The 22,753-nt window shown below is 39.9% G+C and overlaps 1 protein-coding gene across 4 annotated transcripts in view; it reads right to left on the reverse strand.

Moving 5' to 3' along the window:
- NALCN (sodium leak channel, non-selective) overlaps positions 1 to 22,753 on the reverse strand; it is a 350,272-nt gene that overhangs the window by 110,055 nt on the left and 217,464 nt on the right. For all 4 annotated transcript variants that reach the window (XM_074963156.1, XM_074963170.1, XM_074963152.1 and 1 more), the window contains 3 exons: positions 19,097 to 19,288; positions 8,666 to 8,803; positions 3,928 to 4,002 (listed from right to left, as the gene is read on the reverse strand). In XM_074963156.1, coding sequence (XP_074819257.1) covers positions 3,928 to 4,002; positions 8,666 to 8,803; positions 19,097 to 19,288 — 405 coding nt within the window. The remainder of the gene's footprint in view (positions 1 to 3,927; positions 4,003 to 8,665; positions 8,804 to 19,096; positions 19,289 to 22,753) is intronic.

Genomic DNA, 22,753 nt, shown 5'->3' on the forward strand with positions numbered 1-22,753 from the left:
TATATTTACTGAACCAACAATAATACCTAGCATTTACATATCATTTTACATTTTCAGAGTTTGTTGTACATACTAACTGATTAGACTCCCCAGTAACCTGATAGGTATGTAATATTATAAATACAAATACATGTAATTAAGAAAATAAGGAGGAAGATGTAGGTGATTTCCTAAAAGGAATGAGTTGCTAGGCATAATTTCTGGCCTGAATGTGCTACTCCTGGTCAGTGACTCATTGTCAGAAAATGCCCTGTGTCTCAATCTTTCCAGCTATTATAAGCAGAAAATTACTCCTGTGGGAATTCTGCACCACTGCACAATGCAGAATTTTGCAGAAATTTATGTGTGCACAGAATTTCCTTTTTTTCCCCACAGAAGTGGGCTGCAGAGATATTGACCGCCGCTAGGAGCCACTGGACCTGGCAGAGCCCAGCTCACAAATAGAAGACAAGGCCAGGGGGAGGGAACTGGAGGTTCCCAGCAGCTGCAGTTCCCAGCATGCCCTGAAGGAAGGAGGTGGTGGTGCACAGGAAACTCTGTGCAAGCCTGCTACCCAGCATCAGGCTGTTTCTCCCTCTGGATCCCTGGGATGCGGGGGGTGGGTAGAGGGTGGGTAGAGGGTGTGAGTGTCTGGACTGGAGGGTGCGGGGGCACAGCTGTGCTCTGGGTGTGTGTGTCTGGATTAGGGGGGCAACATAGCTGGGTTCTGGGGGGGGGGTAGGGGATGTGAGTGCTGGGCTTGGGGAGGGGGCAGAGAAACAAGAACTGGGCTGTCGTAGGGGTTTCTTTAACTCTCTACTCCTGGGGGAATTTTTGTGTGTGTCTGTATTGTTGCAGACATATTGCTGACAGGTATTTTGAAATAAATTACCAAAATAACTGAAACTGGTGTGATTATATAGTGTTATTTGTACATATAGTAAAATTGTATATACAGTAAAATTTGCAGAATTTTAAAATATTTTGCGTAGAATTTTTAATTTTTTGGTGCAGAATTCCTCCAGGAGCAGAAAATGAAAAAACAAAACCAAAAACCCAAAGCAAACACATCCCACCCAAAACAGGCATGTGGATTTTCTAAAGGGTGATGCATTTTTATCTGGTATACAGGACATTTCTAGATAATCAGTGACTTGTAAATTAGCTGGTCTGTTGCTTGCATCATTTCCTGGGATTCCATTCACCTTTTAATTAAAGACAGAAAAATATATTTTTTTCTATGCAATGATACAGAACCATTTTCATTACAGATATGCTCCCGATCAAAAACAACAATTACCCCACAATCTTTTTCTCCTTCCCATGATCGGTTTATAATGGAGAAACCAAAATGTCATTAAATTAAATACTCTGCTTTATCTTCTGTGATAAGAAAACCAATAATTCAGTATAATAGTGCACAGCCCCTATCAGCACTGAGCCTGGGATGCCATCACATTTACCTCAAGGGAAACTTTCCTCCTTGAGTCCTTTAATCGGTTGCACAATCATTAATTTCAAAGCCACGTTTTTGATGGTTTTCACTGTAAATACTCCTTTAATCAGAAAACACCACCTATAGTATTAATTACTTTTGTTTAAAATGTGTGAAGGGAAGACATTTAACATCACTGAGCAATCGTCTGTAAAAAAGGTTGTTTTAAACACAGAGAAACATTAAAAGCACGTACCACAGCCTTGTGACTAGTAGTAACATTTTCAAAAGCACCTTCGTGACTTAAAAGCCGAAGTCCTACTGCCTTTCAATGAGACTTATGACCTCAGAATTGCAATGCCTGTCAGACGAGCCCGTGTCTATGCTACGAGCGAGGGGTGTGGTTCCCCTGTTCATGTACACCTACTCATGCTATTTCTCATGGAGCTAGCACACTACAAATCGCAGTGTAGCTGCACTATCCTGGGCAGCGGCAGTGGAGGCCCAGCTGAACCATGGTGAGTATGCACCCACCACTTTCAGGTGGGTTTGCACATGGCACAGCTCAGCCGTGCCTCTGCGGCCATCACCCATGTTACTGCAGCTATGCTGCTATTTATATTTGTGCTAGCTCACAGAGTGCCAGCGTAAGTTTGTGTACACGGGCAGGGGAATCACATTCCTAGTTCATAGTGTAGACATAGCCTGAGCTGAGCAATGCCTGAATACCTTTAAAAACCAGGGCCTTACGCACCTTCGAAAATTTTCCTGTCAGACATTAGTAATGGGTAACTTGCTTCCTACACACCTAAGTCATTTTTATTGCAGGTCATTTTAGCTTATATGGTCTTCTGAGAGGCAAAATGCATAATCTGTTTTGCTCTACTGTATTACCAAGATGATCTGATGTAGGCCCCTATTCAGCAAGGTTTTTAAGTATATGAATAATCTTTAAGCTTATGAATACTCCTATTCAAGACCAGTTTTCAGATTTCCTAGTGCCAGTAAAGAGTTCCCCTTGCAATGGGCATATTGTCAAAAACAATTTAGTTCAATCTTGTGTGACAAAGTTTCTCCTCTACTTTGGTGGGTCTTGAGCTTACTGGCAGATTTGCTCGCCTTGGAGCTTCACGGCAGCGCTCAGTTTGGCCGTTTTTCTGAACCCACAGTTCAGGTCAACTCCTCCTGTGTCTGACCAGGAGTTGGGAGGTTTGGGGGGAAACCAGGCCTGCCCTCTACTCCGGGTTCCAGCCCAGGGCCCTGTGGAATGCAGCTGTCTAGAGTGCCTCCTGGAACAGCTGTGCGACAGCTACAACTTCCTGAGCTACTTCCCCATGGCCTCCTCCCAACACCTTCTTTATCCTCACCATAGGATCTTACTCCTGGTGTCTGATAATGCTTGTACTCCTCAGTCCTCCAACAGTCCGCATTCTCACTCTCAGCTCCTAGTGCCTCATGCTCCCAGCTCCTCACATGCACACCACAAACTGAAGTGAGCTCCTTTTTAAAACCCAGGTGCCCTAATTAGCCTGCCTTAATTGATTCTAGCAGCTTCTTGATTGGCTGCAGGTGTTCTAATCAGCCTGTCTTAATTGTCTCCAGAAGGTTCCTGATTGTTCTGGAACCTTCCCTGTTACCTTACCCAGGGAAAAGGGACCTACTTAACCTGGGGCTAATATATCTGCCTTCTATTACTCTCCTGTAGCCATCTGGCCCGACCCTGTCACACTTGCAACACATAGGTGAGGCAGAATATTGGATCATCAATAAGCAATGGTTATAGAAATCTGCCAAAGAACTTGAAGTATTTCTGTAATACTATTATTTGCAAGTGCCACAAAGTGATAGAGATGTCTCTGACAATATCATTCTCGAAAAAAATTCAGGTACAAAGGAAGAACAGCCCATGAATCACCTTTGAGCCCACAGCCATCCTTAGGCCAGTTAACAGTTTGTAGTAAACAATCACATACAAAATAAATGCAACAAATGAATTACTTTAATCCCCAAAGCAAAAGAAGAGCAATCCATATGAAGAACATTAATAAGAGTTAATTTGGCACACCATCCCTAATTTAGGTTTTCAGTGTAAATAATCTCAGCACGTTAGTTAACCTTTTTTTTTAATATATGAAAGAGAATAATTCTACACTAACTTGTGACACACAGTATTTTTTCAGTATTTTAGAGCTGAAAAAAAAGGCCATTGATGAAATAGTTCTCCATTTCAGCCCTAATCCTGCAGCAAGTTTTGTCACTGATCTCAATCGGAACAGGATTAGGCCCTTCATCTTAATAACTATTTAGTTAAATGGATGAACTTACCTGAAATGTGAACAAAAAGCCAATAATGATAGGTGAAATGAAGCCATTCTAAGATGAATATTATAAAATGTGCAATTATGTACACAAAATCCACATTTTTAGCAGGGGATTGGTGGGCATGATTATTCTCTAATGCAAATATTTTCCAGCATGAAAAAAACAAAAAGGAACCCAAAAAACACTCTTACTTGTTTAAGCTTCTTTAGATCTTCATCAAGTTCCAAGTTGTCCAAAATAACAGCAACAAACAAGCTGAGCAGAATCTGCAAAGCAATTAAAAGTATTTTTTAAAAAGTTTGATTTCCCTTAAGAAGCAATATTAAATACTGTGGGTGAAATCCTGACCATACTGAAATACATGGGAATTTTGCCATTGACTTCAATGGGGCTAGAATTTCACCCTTTGTATCTACTAGTTTTTTTATAGTTAGTATATTATATTTAGCTGTGTATACAATAGTTAAACAAAATACAATTTGAAGATTTTAGACTCCATGATCAATCCATTATTTATGTTTAATGAATATCCTTTGAAATGTACCTAGCAGGAGGCAATCACTTAACATTAATCGAAGTTATTATAACAAGAAACAAAGTGTAATCCTGAAGTAGCTCTTAGTAGGAGAAATACTACGAAACTACATTATGCAAGCTACCGCAACATCCCTTGTGCTAAGCAGTGGAGGGTATGGGAGTATGTTTGTCTGTGAGCCAGGGGCCAGTGAAGCTCAAGGTATGACTGATGCTAGCTGAGAAGGAGAAAGGTCAAGGGTGACTAGAGGGGAATGCACAGATTCAGCACATCCCCTCAGGTAGGCCCCAATCCTGCAAATACTTATGCATATTCTTAACTTTAGTACTGTGGGTAGCCCTATTGATTTCAATAGGACTATTCATGGTAATAAAGTGAAGCACTCATTGTTTGCCACATCAGCGTCCAAGCCATAAAAGGAAGCTACTTCTCTCAGTTGGGAATCCTGAATGAGGGTATCAGCAGAACCACCATCTAACTGCTCTTGGGGTGAATTCCCTGGCAGTACAAAATGCCTTGCAGAAGTGACTTCAGCACTTGAAAGTCTGTCTGCATTCCTACGCACCTAAACATCATAGACTTTCAATGCCACTTAGGCTCCTTGGTCCCTACAATATTTTAAAAAATGGGATTTATGCCTATAAGTCACTGAGGCACTTTTGAAAACTTGGGTCAGACAGAGGACCATGAAATATAAACAACATGCTGGACAAATAATTTCTGAAAAATGTCAATCTTCAGAAAAAGAATGTTCTTATTGTTATGTATTTGCTTGGACAATATTTAGGAGATTTCCTGCACCTGCTGTGAAGAGCATATTTAATAGGCTACATAATTAAACGCTACTTCATCTATTAGTGGTAACAGATTTCAGTCCTGAGGTTGCTGTGTTAAATGTTAAAGTGGCCTTTAAAATGCTAAAGCAAGGCAGAATTCAGATACAATACCTCTTCACTAGCATGAAACACTCTAATCATTAATAATTATGAGTGAGAATTTGTCCGTCATTCTGTCAGAATTTTATGGTATAGTAGTTTTTCTTTGAACAACCTGCATAGTCTATTATACTGTAATACATAAGGCCTGACCATAACAGTTAAGAAACTATTTATATTGGCATTTACTACTTACTGTTTACATTGAAGAGACACACAGTAACTATTAAATAGATCGCAAGTTAGTACCTCATTATGTCATATATAAACACACACAATCAAGACACACAAGACTTTCATCATTCTCTTTCACTTCAACATAAACCTTAGAGCACTTAACACAAAACAACAGTTAAACCCAAACTTATTATTTGTTTAACCTCCTCAGTTCCCATCAGGATTAACAGTATTCACTTCCAAAATAATTTCTGTTCTTCAAGCCTCAACTTTTTCTCAGCTTCTGTTGAGAAACCTATTCATTTATTTCCAGTTCTCTACGGTCTTCTTTGCCAAATACATACAATTATCACTCCTCCGTGCTCTGGCTCCTGAAAGTTATCATTTACTTCTACATTTAATTGCTTTATTTTTTAGCCACTTATTGTTTATTCTTAGACATCTTCTTGTTTGTTTTGGTAGCAACCTGACTCTTTTCACATCTCTTCACTGATCACACATTCATTTTTCTCCTACGTTCTCCCTCTTCATTTTTCAATGTTGTTATTTCTATTTTCATTTTCTTTTGTCTCCATATAACTTTGTTCTACTATGATTTCTTTCCCCTTCCATAGTCTGAGAAGACCTGAGACCTGAAATGTCAACTTTAACCATGTGTTCTCCCTGCTACTCAGATGCACTTCATTAATTGCAGGGACACTGTATGGTATAATTCATATAGGGACCAGGCAACTCAAAATTCTCCTTGCAGTTTCCTTTATATTCTTCCATTGTGTGCGGGAGCAGCAGGAGTGTAATATGTGTGTGCCCATACAACCCCACATACCATGGAAGAAACCAACGGACTGGTATGTACAGGGGTATTTCCAGAACATGGCTGGGGATGAGAGGCAGGGAGGCAGCACAGCACTTGGGAGACTGATTCTCTTGAAATGGAGATATTAGACAAGGAATGATGTGGCCCACTGGGCCAAGAACATCCTTTGCACTGTCAGAGAAAGGGGAGCGTGAGATTTCCCCATACCCCCCAATCAACTTTACAACATGTGTTTCCAAGTCCAGGATTATTTTCCCAGTTCCTCTTTCCATCTTGCCATTCCCCTTTCCAGGAGCTTGAAATGGGGCTGCAGTAACCTCTGTGGCCCTTGTACAGAGGAGGGGAAGTGAGGAATTCATATATACAAGCTGCTCTAGCCACCAAACAAGCAGTGATTCCTGATGGCAGAGCAGGAGTCACCCCCCACTCCCCATCAGGCCTGATCCTGTTCAGGGTCAGCTGGTTTGGTGATGATCTGGATAAGTAGCTGTAAGAGAATCAGATGCCCCTTACTGGCACCTGTTATTGGATCAGGATTTTGGCCCATATGAAAGGACTCAGCTTCTTGGTATGGTGCAGGTGAAATTCTATAATCAGTAAAGCAAACAACAGAAAACTGGGTGTATGTATATAGGTAAACATAGAGTAAGTCAGATAATAAAATCGATACTGTAGACAAGGTAGGAAGGTTCTGAAAGTCAGAGAAAGGAATGGAGGACAGGGAAAATAGGAATAAGAATATTCTTATTTTTAAATCAAAATATATGATGAGCACCATGGGAAACTAGTGGTAAATGCATCTATTATTTAGTCTTAGGGACTGATGGAAACTAAGGTGATCATGGATTGGATTGTGGTGTTTTCTGCGGTCAGCATCTGAAAAACAGTACCAAGGCCTTAACTTATCTAGAGTTTTTGCAGAACTGCTTTTCCTTCTGCTCTCTACCTAGATAGACATAACCTTGCCCATTTGCAGCACACCCAGGAAAGATGTCTTTAGATATACAGTAACTCCTCACTTAAAGTCGTCCCAGTTAACGTTGTTTTGTTGTTACGTTGCTGATCAATTAGGGAACATGCTCATTTAAAGTTGTGCAATGCTCCCTTATAACGTTTGGCAGTCGCCTGCTTTGTCCACTGCTTGCAGAAAGAGCAGCCCGTTGCAGCTAGCTGGTGGGGGCTTGGAACCAGGGTGGACCGGCAGCTGCCCCTATCAGCTCCCCGCTCCCCTAAGTTCCCTGTGCGGCAGCTGCCCAGCAGGCTACCAATTGCCAGCCGTTCAACTGTCCCTCCCCACACTGCCACGTGCTGCTCCTGCCCTCTGCCTTGGAGCTTCTCTCGGAGCCTCCTGCTTGCTGGGGTGGGGGGAGGGAGAAGAGGAGGGCTAATGTCAGGGTGTCCCCCTCCCCCTTGCTCCTGCACCCCGCTTACTCCATCTCCATAGAGCAGGGGGACACAGAACAGGGCTCAGGACGGAGGGAGTTTCCTGGCAGCAGCTGTGGTCTCAGCTTGCTGATTAACTTAACAAGGCAGTGTACTTAAGAGTGGGTCAGTGTACTTAAAAGGGAAATGCGCATCTCTCTCTCTCTCTCTCACACACACACACACACACACGCGCGCGCACACACACACACGGTGTGTGTCTCTGTCTCTGTCTGCCGTGCTGTCTCCCCTCCCTCCATTCCTCCTGCCTTGTAGAGTGTGAAGCTATTTTAACAACGAGTTAACCCTTGAGGGCTCAGCCAATTGCTAGTTCATCATTTAGCACTAAGGCATTCCCTGGGAAATATCCCACCCTCTGACTAACCCCTATTTACATTAATTCTTATGGGGAAACTGGATTCACTTAACATTGTTTCTCTTAAAGTCGCATTTTTCAGGAACATAACTACAACTTTAAGTGAGGAGTTACTGTAATCCAAACTTTCATACAGATCCAGGAGTTGCTGTATCATGTTTTACTGTTTTATTAGTTAATAGGCTGCATCACATATTTCCCATGTGTTCATTTCTGCATCTATCATAGAAAAAGCATTGTACTGATTTCTAATTAACAATTTGTACCATGAGGCTTTAAACTTATTTTCTTCAGTTTAATTACAGCTGTGAAAGGAATGCAATGAAACTGAAGAGGGCATCTCTGCATGATAAATAGCCCTTGTTTCACTCTGTGATCATTTGAACTATGAGGGCCCATGGTAGTTAACAGTTATAGTATTATGTTACAGTGGGACTTAGGTGTTATCCAGAAAACCTCACACCAGACCAAGGTTGGCCACCATGTACCACAAAGATTAAGGCTAGGTTTCATGATACATCAAAGAATTAATCCCATGTCCCTTCATAAAAAGTTAAGAATGAGCACGACAATAAGATGTAGCTAGCTGAGTAAAATACACAAGACAAGAAATATTCAGCAATTTGCAGCAAAGGAAAGCACTGAAAATTTGCAGGTCAAAACTTACCAGAGTAGCAAAAAGATGATAAAGTATAAAGTAAATAGCAACTACAGGTGCCCACATATGTCCTACAGCATTAAGAGTCTGATCCATGACATCCACCCATCCTTCCTGTGTAAGGATCTGGAACATTGACATGAATGCCTACAGGAGAAAAGAATCACAAGTATATTATAGCTGCATGCACTGCATTAAAATAATTCTATGGACAACCATCAAAGTTGTATGGAGTAGATTTGACAAAGCAGAAAATCCAGTTATTGTTATCTTGATAAACAAAGGAGTGGATTTCAAATCTGTGAATGAGGATTACACACAATTTTCAGTGCAGAGGCAGACACAAATAGTCCAATATTTGACTGAACTGTAACAGTTTACAACCGTAAACACAGTCTCAACTTTCTTAGTCAACATGAAGCTTGATATCCTCCATAGTTGATGAAATATAAAGACTTTGATGGGTTTGAGGATCAGTCAAGATATTGTTTCCAGGGGTTTATTGCTCTGTCAGTTTATGAGTAGGTCAGTTTATTTTAAGTACTGTTTTCACATTCTAAATATGAAGCAAAACACTGGATCTTTATGCCTGTAATAAAGCTGTATGATTAAATGTTTTCATAAAGTGATAAAAGTTACATTCATGGCTCCTGCCTGGCAAACCATTACAGGCACTTTGAAAACACAATAAAAACTGTGGCCCCTGTCCTTCAAGCTGTTACATGCAAGCTGATCACCAAAACTATGCAAAGCCCTATTGACTTTTTACCTAGCACTTTTGGTACAGATTTTTCAATGGCACTTCTAAAGTTAAGAGGCACTCAGCACCAGAGGTCAAACGCCTCATTAACTAAGGGTGAAATGGTACATACCACGTAAGCAGTACAGCTGGTCAGAAAATGGAACACATTTTTCACTGACAATGTTTGAAATTTTTCGGCCAGCTGTCATTAGGAGCTTGATAGTATATGAGGAACCCAGTTTATTTACAGATTTGTATGTTAAAACTCAAAACTTAAGCTGGATCCATGCACCATTAAAGACAACCATTAAATAGAGCAATGCAGCAGGTTAGGCAGATCCATTTGCTGCCATTTTCTTCATAACATGCAGGCCAAGGATCTACTTGATCGGCACACCGAAGTACAGTAGAGTTCATTGCAGTCTATACTCAGTGCTGGAGATACGTGTTATGATTTTCAGGTCACAGTCAGGCAATAACCTCAGAAAAATCAAGACAACCTGGGTCCTAAATGTCACCTCACAACCTAAATTCAGTGCTTGGTCATGGACCCAGGCCTCCCGCTGTCAGCCCCTGTTTGTTAATATGGAGAGCAGGATAATGGAGGCTTGGATAAACGGGATTCATTCTACTGTATATGTTTTTATTTTTTCATAAAATGTAAAACTAAAGATTCTCTGTAAAAATGCAAATTCTGTGTTTTCCCATGTTTTTCCATGGCAAATGGATTTCTAGGATCCCTTCTAATGACCTATATCGGACCTGGGGATCACGAGGAAGGATGGAGAGCCTTAACCACGCCCTATTTATCCTGGTCAGCTCTATGCCACCAGCAGCTCCCCTCCACTGGGTTAATCTTCCCATGGCTAACTAAGCCAGGTGCAGGGCAGCTTTATGCTGGTGGTGCAGGACAAAGAGACCACAGCATAGATCAGAATCTGTCCGAATATGTGAGAAAATTCTTTAGCTGGTAGCTCTTTCTGGTGTCCTACTATTTTGTTCAGCACAGGAAAAGACAAATTACCACGGATACCATTCAAGAGAAAATGTTTTGGTTACGATTGCAGCAAGCACTGTATGTTTTTCAACCAATACCATAGGAGTGCCACAGCCAGAAGCAAAGACTGGTCAAGTACTATGCTCCTGTAAACAAAGTTTAATTAATGTATCTAAAAAAATCTCCAGATATTGAGAGTTCGAATCTTTGGCTGTGACCAAACTGTCTATTAAACTGTTTCTTTTCCTTTTTCACTTTTGTCTCATATCAAGACTGACTTTCTTTCCAGGTAAGCAGCAATGGTCTAAGGTGAGATTTTAGTGAAGTATGGAACACAAAAACAAAGTATGCGAGAAACTGAAATGAGAAGCTCACGATGTCGCTTGCCATTACGGTTGCTCGATTCAACAGCTTGTTGTGATGTAGAGATATTTAATCTATGTTCATTGTGCCTAGCCAGCACAGGCAACAGTACTCACAAACCATTTCTTGTTAGATTCCTTGAGAACCACCACCAGAAAAGCCCTTCACACGAATGTAATCAACCCATGTTCCTGCAGAATGGTGTTTCATAAATGCAAGTTGAAATATTGTGGGATTTTTATGTCCTTGAAGGAGCAGCAAGTTAAAACACAGTGCTATGCTCAAACCTAATGGCAAAAATGGTAATTGTGGTGTTGTGGTGTTCCATGTTTGACACTCAGTGACTTCCATATCAACACTGCTGAGTTTTGTAAGTAAAGTAATTTCTCGAAGTGACAGCTCTGCCAACTCAACATGGGTTCTGAGAGTCAGGCTGAGATTTTTCTTCTCTGTACCTCATGACTAGTAATAAAGGTTTCACAGCTCAAATGTCTTCAGATTATGTCCTCAGACACCTCTACGTTCCTACTGCCCTCAGGGAGCTTGTGCAGATTCAGCTGACTGAAATCCAGCCAAATTTCTCATTTCTGTTATAGTTCTGCAGTGCTAACTGGAGTAAGAAGTAGTGAACACATAGTTGTGTCACTAGAGTAAGCACATACAACTCTGAATAAAACTATTAAACCTATCTGTTAAGTAAGATGGTGCCAGTTTTACACAGTCACTTTTCAGAGTTGAATCACACACCAAGCAAGCCTTCAGGGCTGGTTCAAACTGAAAGTCCCAACTTCCTATGAGAAGCAAAGCAGGGGAGCACCTGGGATAAATCAGAGTTTTCGGATGAGAAAGACCCCACCAACAATGGATGCATTTAAGTGGCAGGTTGCAACGTTATCAATAAACATGACCAACAGGGCTTAATTTGTGGGAGGATGGCTAACTTATATCCAGAAACCAGGAAACAGGGAGGACAGCTGTCCACAAACAAGAGTCTGTAAACCAATTAAAGGATCCAGCCCATCTGTCAGAATCTTAGCCACTGGAATGAAGGTGCAAACAGGAGTGCATGTCACATTAATTTAGATGGAATATATGGGCCCAAAGAGTCAAAGGTTTTAACATAACCCAGTCGCTGACCAACATTTAACAGTTTAAACAAGGTTCAGGGTTTGCTATACAGAGACCTCAGCCTGCTTAGTAACATGGCAAACATACCATTAAAAATCATTTTAACTTTTTAACAGAATACATGGGAAAATAGGTAAAGTATTAAATAGGGCTTTAATTTTAATAATATCCCTTGTTCCCTTTCCTTTAGCTGGACAGAGCTTTTAGAAGGAAAAACCCACTTGTCTGACAGTCTTTTAAGATGGTAATAACTGTCCTTTTTGGGAAATGAAGAAGTTAGTTGAGATGGGCTGCAGCTGTCATTGTTGCTGTTGTTAAAGTCTGATTTTATTTCCTAAAAGACAAAACAAGATAAGCATACACCAGACAGAACAGAAAAGAATAGTAAAGATAGAAAATGCAGCTTCTGTCTCTGGCTTTAACTCTCACTCGCAAGCTCGCTGTTGAAAAAACATAGGCACAGGACATGGTTTTATCAGCCAGTCTGAGACCTGGCAAACTTGCACCAGCGCTGGGCTGTTTAGGGCATTTCATTTATCTGCCTCTCTGGTCATAGGCTGACTGTAGTGATAGAGAGTATGCAGTCTTGGCCAGCTAAGCCAGACCTTTATTAGACAGAAAGAAAAAAAAAGAGAGAGAGAGAGAGAGAGAAGAGTTAAAAATAAGGTTGGGAAGAAAACAGGACATGTTGGGGTAGCGGGAGGGAGACAAAGTCTCACATCTCAGATAGTGGTTTGGATTTAGCTGGAGCCAGTGGAGGTGGTGATGACATGGGTTCCCTCTCTCTTGCCTGGTCTGGTAGGACATCTCTCAGGATTAGGACGCAGGTCCAGTATCTGAGGAGATGGTGTGGGTTGCTGCCATGATGGTGGCTTTTTGTGGGGACTGCAGAAGGGAATGATGGATGGAACAACCCCCTCCCTCATTATTTTGTACACCAATTAGGCCTAATTTCCAACATGCTAATTTTGGTTTACTGATTTCTGATCCCCTACTATTCTGTTTATCAGGAATAACCTTAATACAGTCATTGAATTATATCAGGAGGCCTTTTTGTTTGTACTAATTCAGTTTGTCTCTCTTTTGCAACTTTTCGCATCAACATTTATTATGACACTTTATGAGCTTTCACTTACTTTTTACAGCTGAGCTCACTTTGGACAAATACATAGGCCCAGTTATCAGCCGCAGTATCAAGCTGGCAACCTCCACCCAGGAGGGGCCTTTTATTGACAGGGAGTGGGTGGGTGAACTAGTCAAGCTGTTCAGCCTCCTCTGAGATAACCAGTGGTATAAGAGGGGGAAGGAAGACAATGGCCAAACCTCTGCCTAGTGTCACCTTCCCCCTGCCCACTGCTATTTGGAACTGGGAGGGTTAAGTATCTCTACCACTGCCCCCTGATCTTCTCAGGATGCAGCAGAGCCAGACTTATGGATGGGTGATGTGGGCAACTGTCCAGGGTGCCGCCCTGGTCAGGGGGCACCATGGTTAAGAGGGTGCCAGTGCCCAGTCAGGGTCAGAGGCTTGCGCCCACTGGCCAGGCTCCGCTCTCAATTTGTGGGGCTTGTTGGCCCGAGCAGCGTCCCAGATTGGCAGAGGGGGCAGGTGGGTTGGGCTGGCTTCCAGCTGGGGGAGAAGCTGAAGATATGGGGGGTGTTGTTGCAATTTGCAGGTTGGGAAGGTCTGCTCTGGGGGTGAGCTGCAGGAGCCCCAGTGGGCCCGTGGGAGTGCCCTGCAGGGCGGGCTGGGGCCAGGGCTGTGCCATGTGCTGGTTTGTGCTGGGAAGGATGCGAGGAGAGCACCAGTAGGAGAGCTGCTTCTGCCTGGCGTCTCACTCCCTGCACTCACCCTGGGCTGCCTGGTGCAGCCTGCCTGCCAATGTAGCTGTTCAGCAGCCCCAAATGGCCTTGGAGCAGGGGAGGACAGGGTGTGCCCAGGTTAGTAGCGAGCGCTCCTAGGGGTATATAGCGGCATCTGAAATTGGAAGATGTTGAGGAGCAGAGTCAGTGGGGATCCCTAGGTAGGATCAGGGAAATACACGCAGTGCCGGGTGTGTGCTGTGCTGTGTTTCAGTTTGTGCCTTGCAGCGCTGCCATCCCCCTAGTGCTTCATACGGTTGCCAGTCTGGCATTCTCGCTGCTGGTGCCAGAGGCTCAGGGGTTACACTGAGCCAGTGCTGAGCGTACGGGCTGCCTGTACCATTTGCAGCAGTCTCTGCTGTAGATGCACACAGTCCCTACTGTAACTTAAAAGCTTCCCCAGTAAACTCAACGTGTGTGATCGTACTGTGTATCTGTACTTAAAACCAAAGAAAGGGAACCAAAATACAAGTTCTCCCAGGGTGCCATTTTCCCTAAAGCTGGCCTGGGACACAGAAGTGGCTATATTCTACTAATCTGATATGGCCACCCCACCCCACTGAAGCAAAAAGTGAGGAATACTACATTAAAGCTATTCTCATTTACTTCTGGCTCACAACCTCTGTGTGTGTGACTAATGACTGTTGAACCAGTTTAGCCTTTATTAATTATATCTGAATTACTTAATATTATTTAATCTCTTTTTTAATGGGAAACTTCAATTTTAATTATTTGCTTCAAGGTATATAGATCTCTTTAATATATGACTGCACTTTTTCTCTGTACAATCTACATAAATTTATTTTTTAAGTTGAAAAGTACCCTTTCAATGTGATGAAAACTTAGCCTTCCATTTAAAATTGTAATATATAATGTGGTTAGTTCTAATGGTATCCTTTAAATAAATTTAAATCTTTCCTCATATTACTAAAGTTCCCTATATTGGAAAAACATTAGTTTAAAGAAAATAATATGGCATGAATAATGATTTTGTGTTTTGTACCCAGCAATCTTCCTTTCAGAAAAAGATATTTTTAGTTGAAAGGTACATTTCTAACCATTTATGTTAAAATGAAATGCAACTATCTAGCTGACAGAACTAACAGCTGTGAAAATGAGACTTAGAGATTTATGCAAATGGAGGACTTCGGAATTAATTCATGTTATGGAAAAGACTGTCAGTTTCTATGAGTCTTTATGCCCCATTACTTAATTAGCTGTTTTGATGATGGCCGTCAAACTGCATTTGTATGAAGTAGAAGATCTGCAAATAGGGCATGTTATATGAAATGTGTGAGTCAAAGTGACAATTCTGATTTTTTTGTCCATCCATTAAACAGATAATGCCCCACAAATGACTATAGATAAAGGGGGGAAATGTGTAGTTTTACAAAATCTAAGGTTCACTTACAGAGCACTTGTTCAATAAGTATGCTTGTATGCAAAGTATCATGGGCCAAATCCTATTGGCCTTCCTCATGAGCAGTCCCACTAAAATCTAAAATGAGGATTTAGGACCACTGTTGTATAAATGCTTGCTCTCTCTCCCCTACCACTCCCCTCTTCCACCCTGCTACATACCCAAGAAGAATTCAGTAACATACCATGATAAGAAAGGTCAGCCTGTAAAAACACCTCAATAGGTATTACATAGTAATGGCTCTAAAGAGTAAACAATTCATCATTTAAGAACTAACAAAAACATTTTTTTTATGATTGTGTGGAACTAATGTGTCTCTAGCTGAGCCTCTTTCAGCCTCAGCCCCAGGAGTGAAATCCTGATCATACTAAAGTCAATGGATGTTTTGCCATTGACTTCAATGGGGACAGGATTTGACCATGGGTTTCTATGTTATTTTGGACCCATTTTTAAATTCTGATCCTCTTTTCACTCACACTGGAGCAGCTAATGTTTGTCCCCAAGATTCAGAGAAATGCAATCTGCTTTCAGAGGTGTAGGTAACTATGAAACTGCAATGATCCCTTCTATTTTCTGTGTAGTTCACCTTGAAATTTCTAAGCAGTCTTAGCAGAGCTGTTCAAAGGCACAAATGGAAGTTCGGTACCTAACTTATTTATATCTTTCAACATCTCTCGCTCTCTGTACCTATAGTTCAGCTGCCCTTTTTTTTCTCTCTAGGGCTCATACAGGCTGAGAAGACAGAAATGGTGTTTTTTCTTTCTTCATGTCTTAATTTGTTGTTCTCTTAAAGCAAATCAAGGTAATTGTGACAGAGTATCTATCTGGATACAGTAACAACACTTCCCAGCAGTGGTTTGTTTTTCAGTGTAGTGTCTGGCCTTTCACTTAATTTAGACTTAAAAAATATTGCTCAAATGGAATATTTTGATCACTGTATAGTGTGTAAACCAAGGCACAATATAGCTCAATAATGCTATACAAGACACTGTAGAATACTTTGCTATTTTATTCATTTGGGGAGATGGTTCCTAAAAATACAAAGAAGATGGATCTGTTAATAGCAGTAAAGTAAACATCTGTATTTTGTGCACTTAGTATAGACATAAAGATGAAGTCAGGCCATCTGAGAAGCAGCACCGATCAAAAGAACACTGAAATTTGTAACCAGAGCAACACTGACCTTGTGCTTATTGACTGTTCAGACAACCATATGAAAACATGCAATTTATAGGCATTAGTGAAAGAAGGAGGCCTATTGTTTCCAAAACCCATACTGTGCTTCATTGTAGGATATTTATGGTTAAGGGCGGATTTTATTTTTAGTCTACTGTTTCAGTGTCAAAGGGACTTTAGTGTTAAGGTTCAAAATTTACCCTACATTGTCATCCTTTTTGTAAGTGTAACAGTCCTCAGCATTTCAGGAACTGCAAAAACCCACCATATCAATTGTGCCTGCCATTTCAGATTAATTCTTGCATCAGGGCAAGCCCCTATAAATCTACAATAACACACTCTGCATATATGAACCCAACGTCATGCTTGCCCTCTCTGATAGTAAAGCTATTTTTGCAAGCATGATTTGAAAATAATACATTCCAGAACCTTTAAACAGAATAATTTTATAATTTTATGTGCACTTGTATGTATGTTTGCCGCAAGACGGATTCTGTAGTCATTCAGTTGAAGAATCTTACTGAAATCAATGAGATTACTATGTTAACGGTAGTCCCCCAACCTTTGTCAGAGGGAGACACTTTAAAGAGACATTGACAGGTCAAATTTCACCCCAAATTCAATTTTCTTAACAGTAAATTTTCATTCATTACATCAGAGGTCCCAAAGCAGTAGAACTACAAAAGGAAAACACACATTACCGATTATATTTCCCAAACCCTTATGCTTTAGTGAATTTGTATACAGTAAAAGAATAATATTCAGAAAAAGAATAACTGAAGACTATTAAGTCAAACTATCATATGAGATGAATTTTAAAACATTTTAATTTGACTTCCACTGATACACTGCTATTGGTAATCCATCTTATATTCAATTGAGAATTCAAGCAGAAAAATATTAAATTCATATTTTTGTCTTTTAGCATCTTAATAATCCATTAACAGGAATATCCTCTTTTCCTTTGGACAGTATATTTCAGTACCTACATACCTTTGCCAAAATGAATATGTTAATAAAATAAATGTGGATAAAAATGCCCACATTAATGTAAAAGTTTACTAATAGCATGGTAGAGCTTGACAATGTTTGTTTAAACTTGATCTTTCACAGATCAATACGTCAGTTAAAATCTGCAAGTTGCTGTGAGGATCTCTTACCTTGATTATGTAACTATAATTCTCTTAGGGATTTTCACTGACATTTTCGTAGTTCAAAACTTAAACACATGCTAGAAATCAAGTGCACAGAAGTTTCAGACTTTCAATTTATTATCAAAGGTTCTCCTAAAACTATACATTGGAGTTGACAGTACAGTATAACTCGTGGCATTATCACTGCAATTAGGCAGAAGCCTGATTATTTTTTTTATACACTTGCCTCATAGCGTTCTGTTTTCTCTCCCTTCTCCAGTGTTTGAAAATGAAACCTAATTACATTTGCAATGACCCTACTAACTCTTTTTCTAGCCAGGCTTTCTAGAATTGGAATTGTAGCATAACATTTCTTCCCTTAGCATATCTATTTTTTGTCTCACTTTTGGTGGCTAACATCCCAGACATGTAATAAAGGAGATCATTAGAAATTGTTGCTTAACTATTTTGTTTGTTAAATGCATGACTCTTGAGGCTGCCTTATTCATTCCTATTTAATTGTTCCAATCAATACACTTTCACTAAAACAGATATACTATGAAACCAATATAGGATGATTGAAAGCAATAAAGTGTCAATGGAACCAATCCATGTACACTCAGTCTAATATAGTATTAAAGAAATGGCAGTATTTTCATTCAAAACAGTGTGTTTCACTAACTATATTAGCTACAATTTCCACTGAATTTCAGAGTTTCATTCTGATTTCATGTCATGCCCACAGTATCCATTTATTTATGCCCAAAAGGTGGATGCATACTTTTACAATGCAGGCAGGTTTTACAACCTTGCCTAAAATACACATTCTTGTGCATATCAAGAGCAACCATTTTTCATAATACCAAAGGTACATATAGGCTTGAAAGTATTAGCTATTTATTGGTAAATATCAGTAATCGTCGATTTCACTGCATACATAAACTGGCAAAAATACTTCCATTGATAATCAAATTCTGCGGATAGGCAAAGTAAGAAAAATGCTGAAGAACTTACTAGAGTTTGAATTAAGGATATATACTGTGTATATTTTGACATGTGATGCTGACAATTTGTTTTTTTAATGGTTATAAAGATTTAACTTTTTGAGCCTCAACGTTTACCGCTATTAATTATTGCTTGCCCCTCCCCCATAATTTCCCACAACTGTTAAAATTTTAAATAGATTAAAATTTTAAAAATGCTTAAAAATCAAAATTAATATCTGTAACTATTATAAGTCATTAAAATTGATTTCTGCCAAGCCTAGTTATATATCATGTCCAAGTGGAACATTCCACACGTATACACTATTCCACACATGCATACTCTCTCCATTGTATCCTTGACCATTGTCAGACCCATACTTTTTGCTGTGCCATTATATCTACATCTGTACACCCTAGACTTCCTTCAGCAATAGACAAACAAACAAAACAGCCCAACTCAAACTTCTCTTTACTATTGTGGGTCTGCAGGAAAACAGAACCACACAGCAAAGACCACACTGTTATTTGATCTTCTATAAGGTAATAAGCTTTCATCGTGATGAAAACTAGATTAGACAGAAAGATAGACCTGTAATAACATAACTAGTGAAGTAGTCAATCCTTCTTATACTTACCCTTGGAAAAGTTGTAAATCTGTCCAGTTCTTCCACAAAGCAGAACATCTGTAAACTAATTGCTGACATTACAATTAAAAGGCTGGCAGTGAATACAACCAAGCTCCCAAGTTTTTTTCCAGGTCCAAATATCTTATACACAAAATCCTCCAAAGCAGGAGAAATCTTTATAAGTCGAACTACCCTAAGCACCTGCAAAGAGAGAGGAAAAGATAAAATACAATTACAATCATATTAGTTTGTCTGATTATATTATCCATCAATTTTAATAGATTCACAGATATTAAGGCCAGAGGGGACCTTTATGATCATGTATCTAATCTGACCTGCATACACAGGCTAAAGAACCTCACCCAACAATTTCTGTATCAAGACCATAACTTCTGTTTGAGCCATAATATACCTTTTTAAAAGACAAGCAGTCTTGATTTAAAGATAAGAAGTGATCAAGAATCCACTACACCTCTAGTTAAATTGTTCCAATGGTTAATCTATGTGCCCTGTTAAAAAATATATCTTATTCCTAGTCTGAAATTAATCTAGGATGATGCAGCATTTTTATTGAAGTTTCCTCCTATTGCTCAGAGCCATGCGTTTGATAAAAAAATTATACTCTTTTTAGCTCATTGCTTCCCTTGGTATTTTTCCCTTTCTATATGAATAGCCTTGATCCACAATCTTTTACAATTCCAGTGTACCAATAAAAAAAATAAAACCATGTGGCTCTTAAGAGAATGTATTTGTAACACTGAACACTGGGCTATATATTCATGCAGAGAGCATGCACCTGTATCCCCACAGATAGTCTGCCCATACAATGACCTAAGAGGAAGTTAACCCTGAATCTCAATGCAAAGAGTTGCACGAGGTACTATAAAATATAAATCATTAAATGTTTCATTAGCTAACATGCATGATTGTTAATACTACATTCAATGAGAGACCTTCCAGTGACATAGTTTCTCAACATGGGGAGAATATCACCAGTATGCTGGTGATACACAGCTGTCTCATTATTAATTATTATTATTATTGGTACCATACAGAATCCTAGTAATGGACCAGCACGCCATTGTGCTAGGTGCAATACGAACACACAATAAAAAGAGAGCCCCTGCCCCAAACAGCTTGCGATCTAAACAAATACATGTCTCTCATGCCCCATGGACCCCATACATTCTGCACATCTCCGTCACGGAATGACACTACCAGCTGGATGTATCACAGCTGCCTTGTCCCCAGTATGGGGTAAATAGAAGTCTTGCTTCTGGACACAAGCTGATGTTATGAGGAAGTTCTCTCTTCCTTTAGTGAGCTAGGTTAAGAATCCTGGAGTGACTGTATCATTTCCATGGTAAACCATGTGTTGTTTGCATGAGGGTCTAATGTGTTTTTTCTGTTGTGTAATTTGCATAGGCTACTGCTACCCACTTATTTATTTTGTAACAGGAACACACGCTCCCATGACTGGTGTTTTATTACCGCTGCTTAGGAGGGCTTCTCTATAGCTTGCAACTTGTTCAGAATTCAGCACCACATTTGCTCACGGATTTAAGATGCTGTGATCATATTAGGCGCAACCTGTGTACTTTATATTGGCTGCTCGGAAAGTGGTAGATTGAGTTTGGCCTGAAACCATTGATTTTTTTAATATACAATTCTCCCTTGAAGTGTGGCTGAGTAAAAATGATACCTTTACTCAACAGAACTACTCCTGGGGTGAAATCCTAGCCCCACTGAAGTCAATGTGAATGTTGATATTGACTTCAATGGGACTAGGATTGAACCACTGGTTTGTATTCTGAGTTATGTTTTAGATTTAATTGTCTTACCTAGCTTTCTTTTTTCTCCGCCTAAAGAGGTCTAACTGACCTTTAAGTAGCACATTAATCTTTATTGGTGCTATTTTGCTATTTCATTTGTTTTCATTAGGAGACAAATTAAATCTAGCAAAGTTTTACTGTAATGACATTTTTGTTTTCCATGCTATAGGCTAATACATACAAATTTTCTTTTTTAAGATTTTTACATAGATGGTGTGTACTTTTGGGGGTAAAATATATAAAGATTTTGTACCGCAATTCAAAATGAAAATTAAAAAAGAACGCACAAGTTTTGTTACATAAAATTTCTAAGAATGCCTCTCTCAAGATGTAGTTATGTTTACCTCAGAAGGTGACTCTATAATATTTTTTCCCCAATAAAAAACACCACCTTCTGCCTTCAAAACACAATATATTCCACTCCATTCCGTTCCAAAAAAACCCTTTATAAGACTGCTGTAATACATAAAACATGGAGTCTTTCCATTAACTATGAAGGCCTTTTGGATCAGGGTTGCAGAAAATTTGCTTTACTGCTAATTTTCTGGCACAGAACGGTTTGCATGTTGCTGTGAACAAGAATTAATATTGATGTGCACAGAGAGGTGGTTAAGAAGGTGAGTAATGCCTAGCGTGGTGAAGAGTAACTCATGTGTTGGCAAGAGGTTATCTGTGAAGGCAAATAAATAATGTAGACTATGATAGACATTAGGGAAGACTAGGAAGGTGAAAAAAAGTTCTGTTTGATAAACTAGGGGGTATTCAACAAGGAACTCTTTTTAGCTACATTTTTTTGGTTGACTGGGAACACAGCAACCCTGTCACCATTAATATTAAAATACCTGAAGATCTGTCTAGCCTCCAGAAGTATCCCTGTGAACATTACTTTTTGACCTTAATTGAACTGGAGATACGTTACATAGCTTGCTAGAAATCTGCTTGTTTGGGAACATGGTGTATACATGCCTGCATGCTGACAAAGGTATTTTCCAACCTCTGTGTCATATGCCTACAAGGGGATTTGGATTGTGGAATGTGACCCAGATCTTTCAGTGTAGCAGGTGCTTCTGCTTATAAAACGTATGTCTTTTCAGATAGATAGTTCTATGAAAACTACATCTTAAAAAAACTCTGTGATGAAACAGCAAGTGCCCTTTATTTCATAATGGGTCCAGAGGACAGGTTTGGGTTTTTTTGGAGAATGTAGGGAGGTATCCCGCCCCAGTGAAGTCAATGAGAATTTTGCTATTGACTTTGACAGGGCCGGGAGTTCACCTGTAGTGTTTTAAGGTAACAACAAAAACAACAACAAAACACCCTCCCAACCACTTAACATTATTTTTAATAAATAAAAATATCATTTTAAGTTTGGTTTCTAACATTGTTTTAATCTCTGTAATTTAGGAGTCAGAAATTAATATCAATACCTGAATATACTTTTAGTGCTGCTCACTTCTGTTTCACTAGAATTATGCTGATAGTTAGAGTTCTGTGAAATTTTTTTATAATTTTTCATTTTATTTCTCGGAATTAGTTGTTACTTCATTTTCTCAGGTCCTGTCCCCAGGGCAGTAAAAGACCCTGGGGGCTGAGGGGTGGTTGTAGAGTGAGCCTGCATTCACCATGCAGCAGGGGCTCCTGACCCAAAGGGCTCAGCCCACCTCCCAGCTCCAAGAATTGTGGCGTGGTGCATGGGGTTGCAATGCCATTCACTTTTGGCCCACCCACCCCACCAGTCATGCTGGCAGAGGAGTGGCCGGGCCAGTCCTGAGTAATGTTGTGATCCGGTCTGGCAGGTTAAAATGCCTACACTGGGGAGTTTTTCATTTTATGT

The sequence above is a fragment of the Natator depressus genome, chromosome 1 (assembly GCF_965152275.1).
Source record: "Natator depressus isolate rNatDep1 chromosome 1, rNatDep2.hap1, whole genome shotgun sequence".
Lineage (NCBI taxonomy): Eukaryota > Metazoa > Chordata > Testudines > Cheloniidae > Natator > Natator depressus.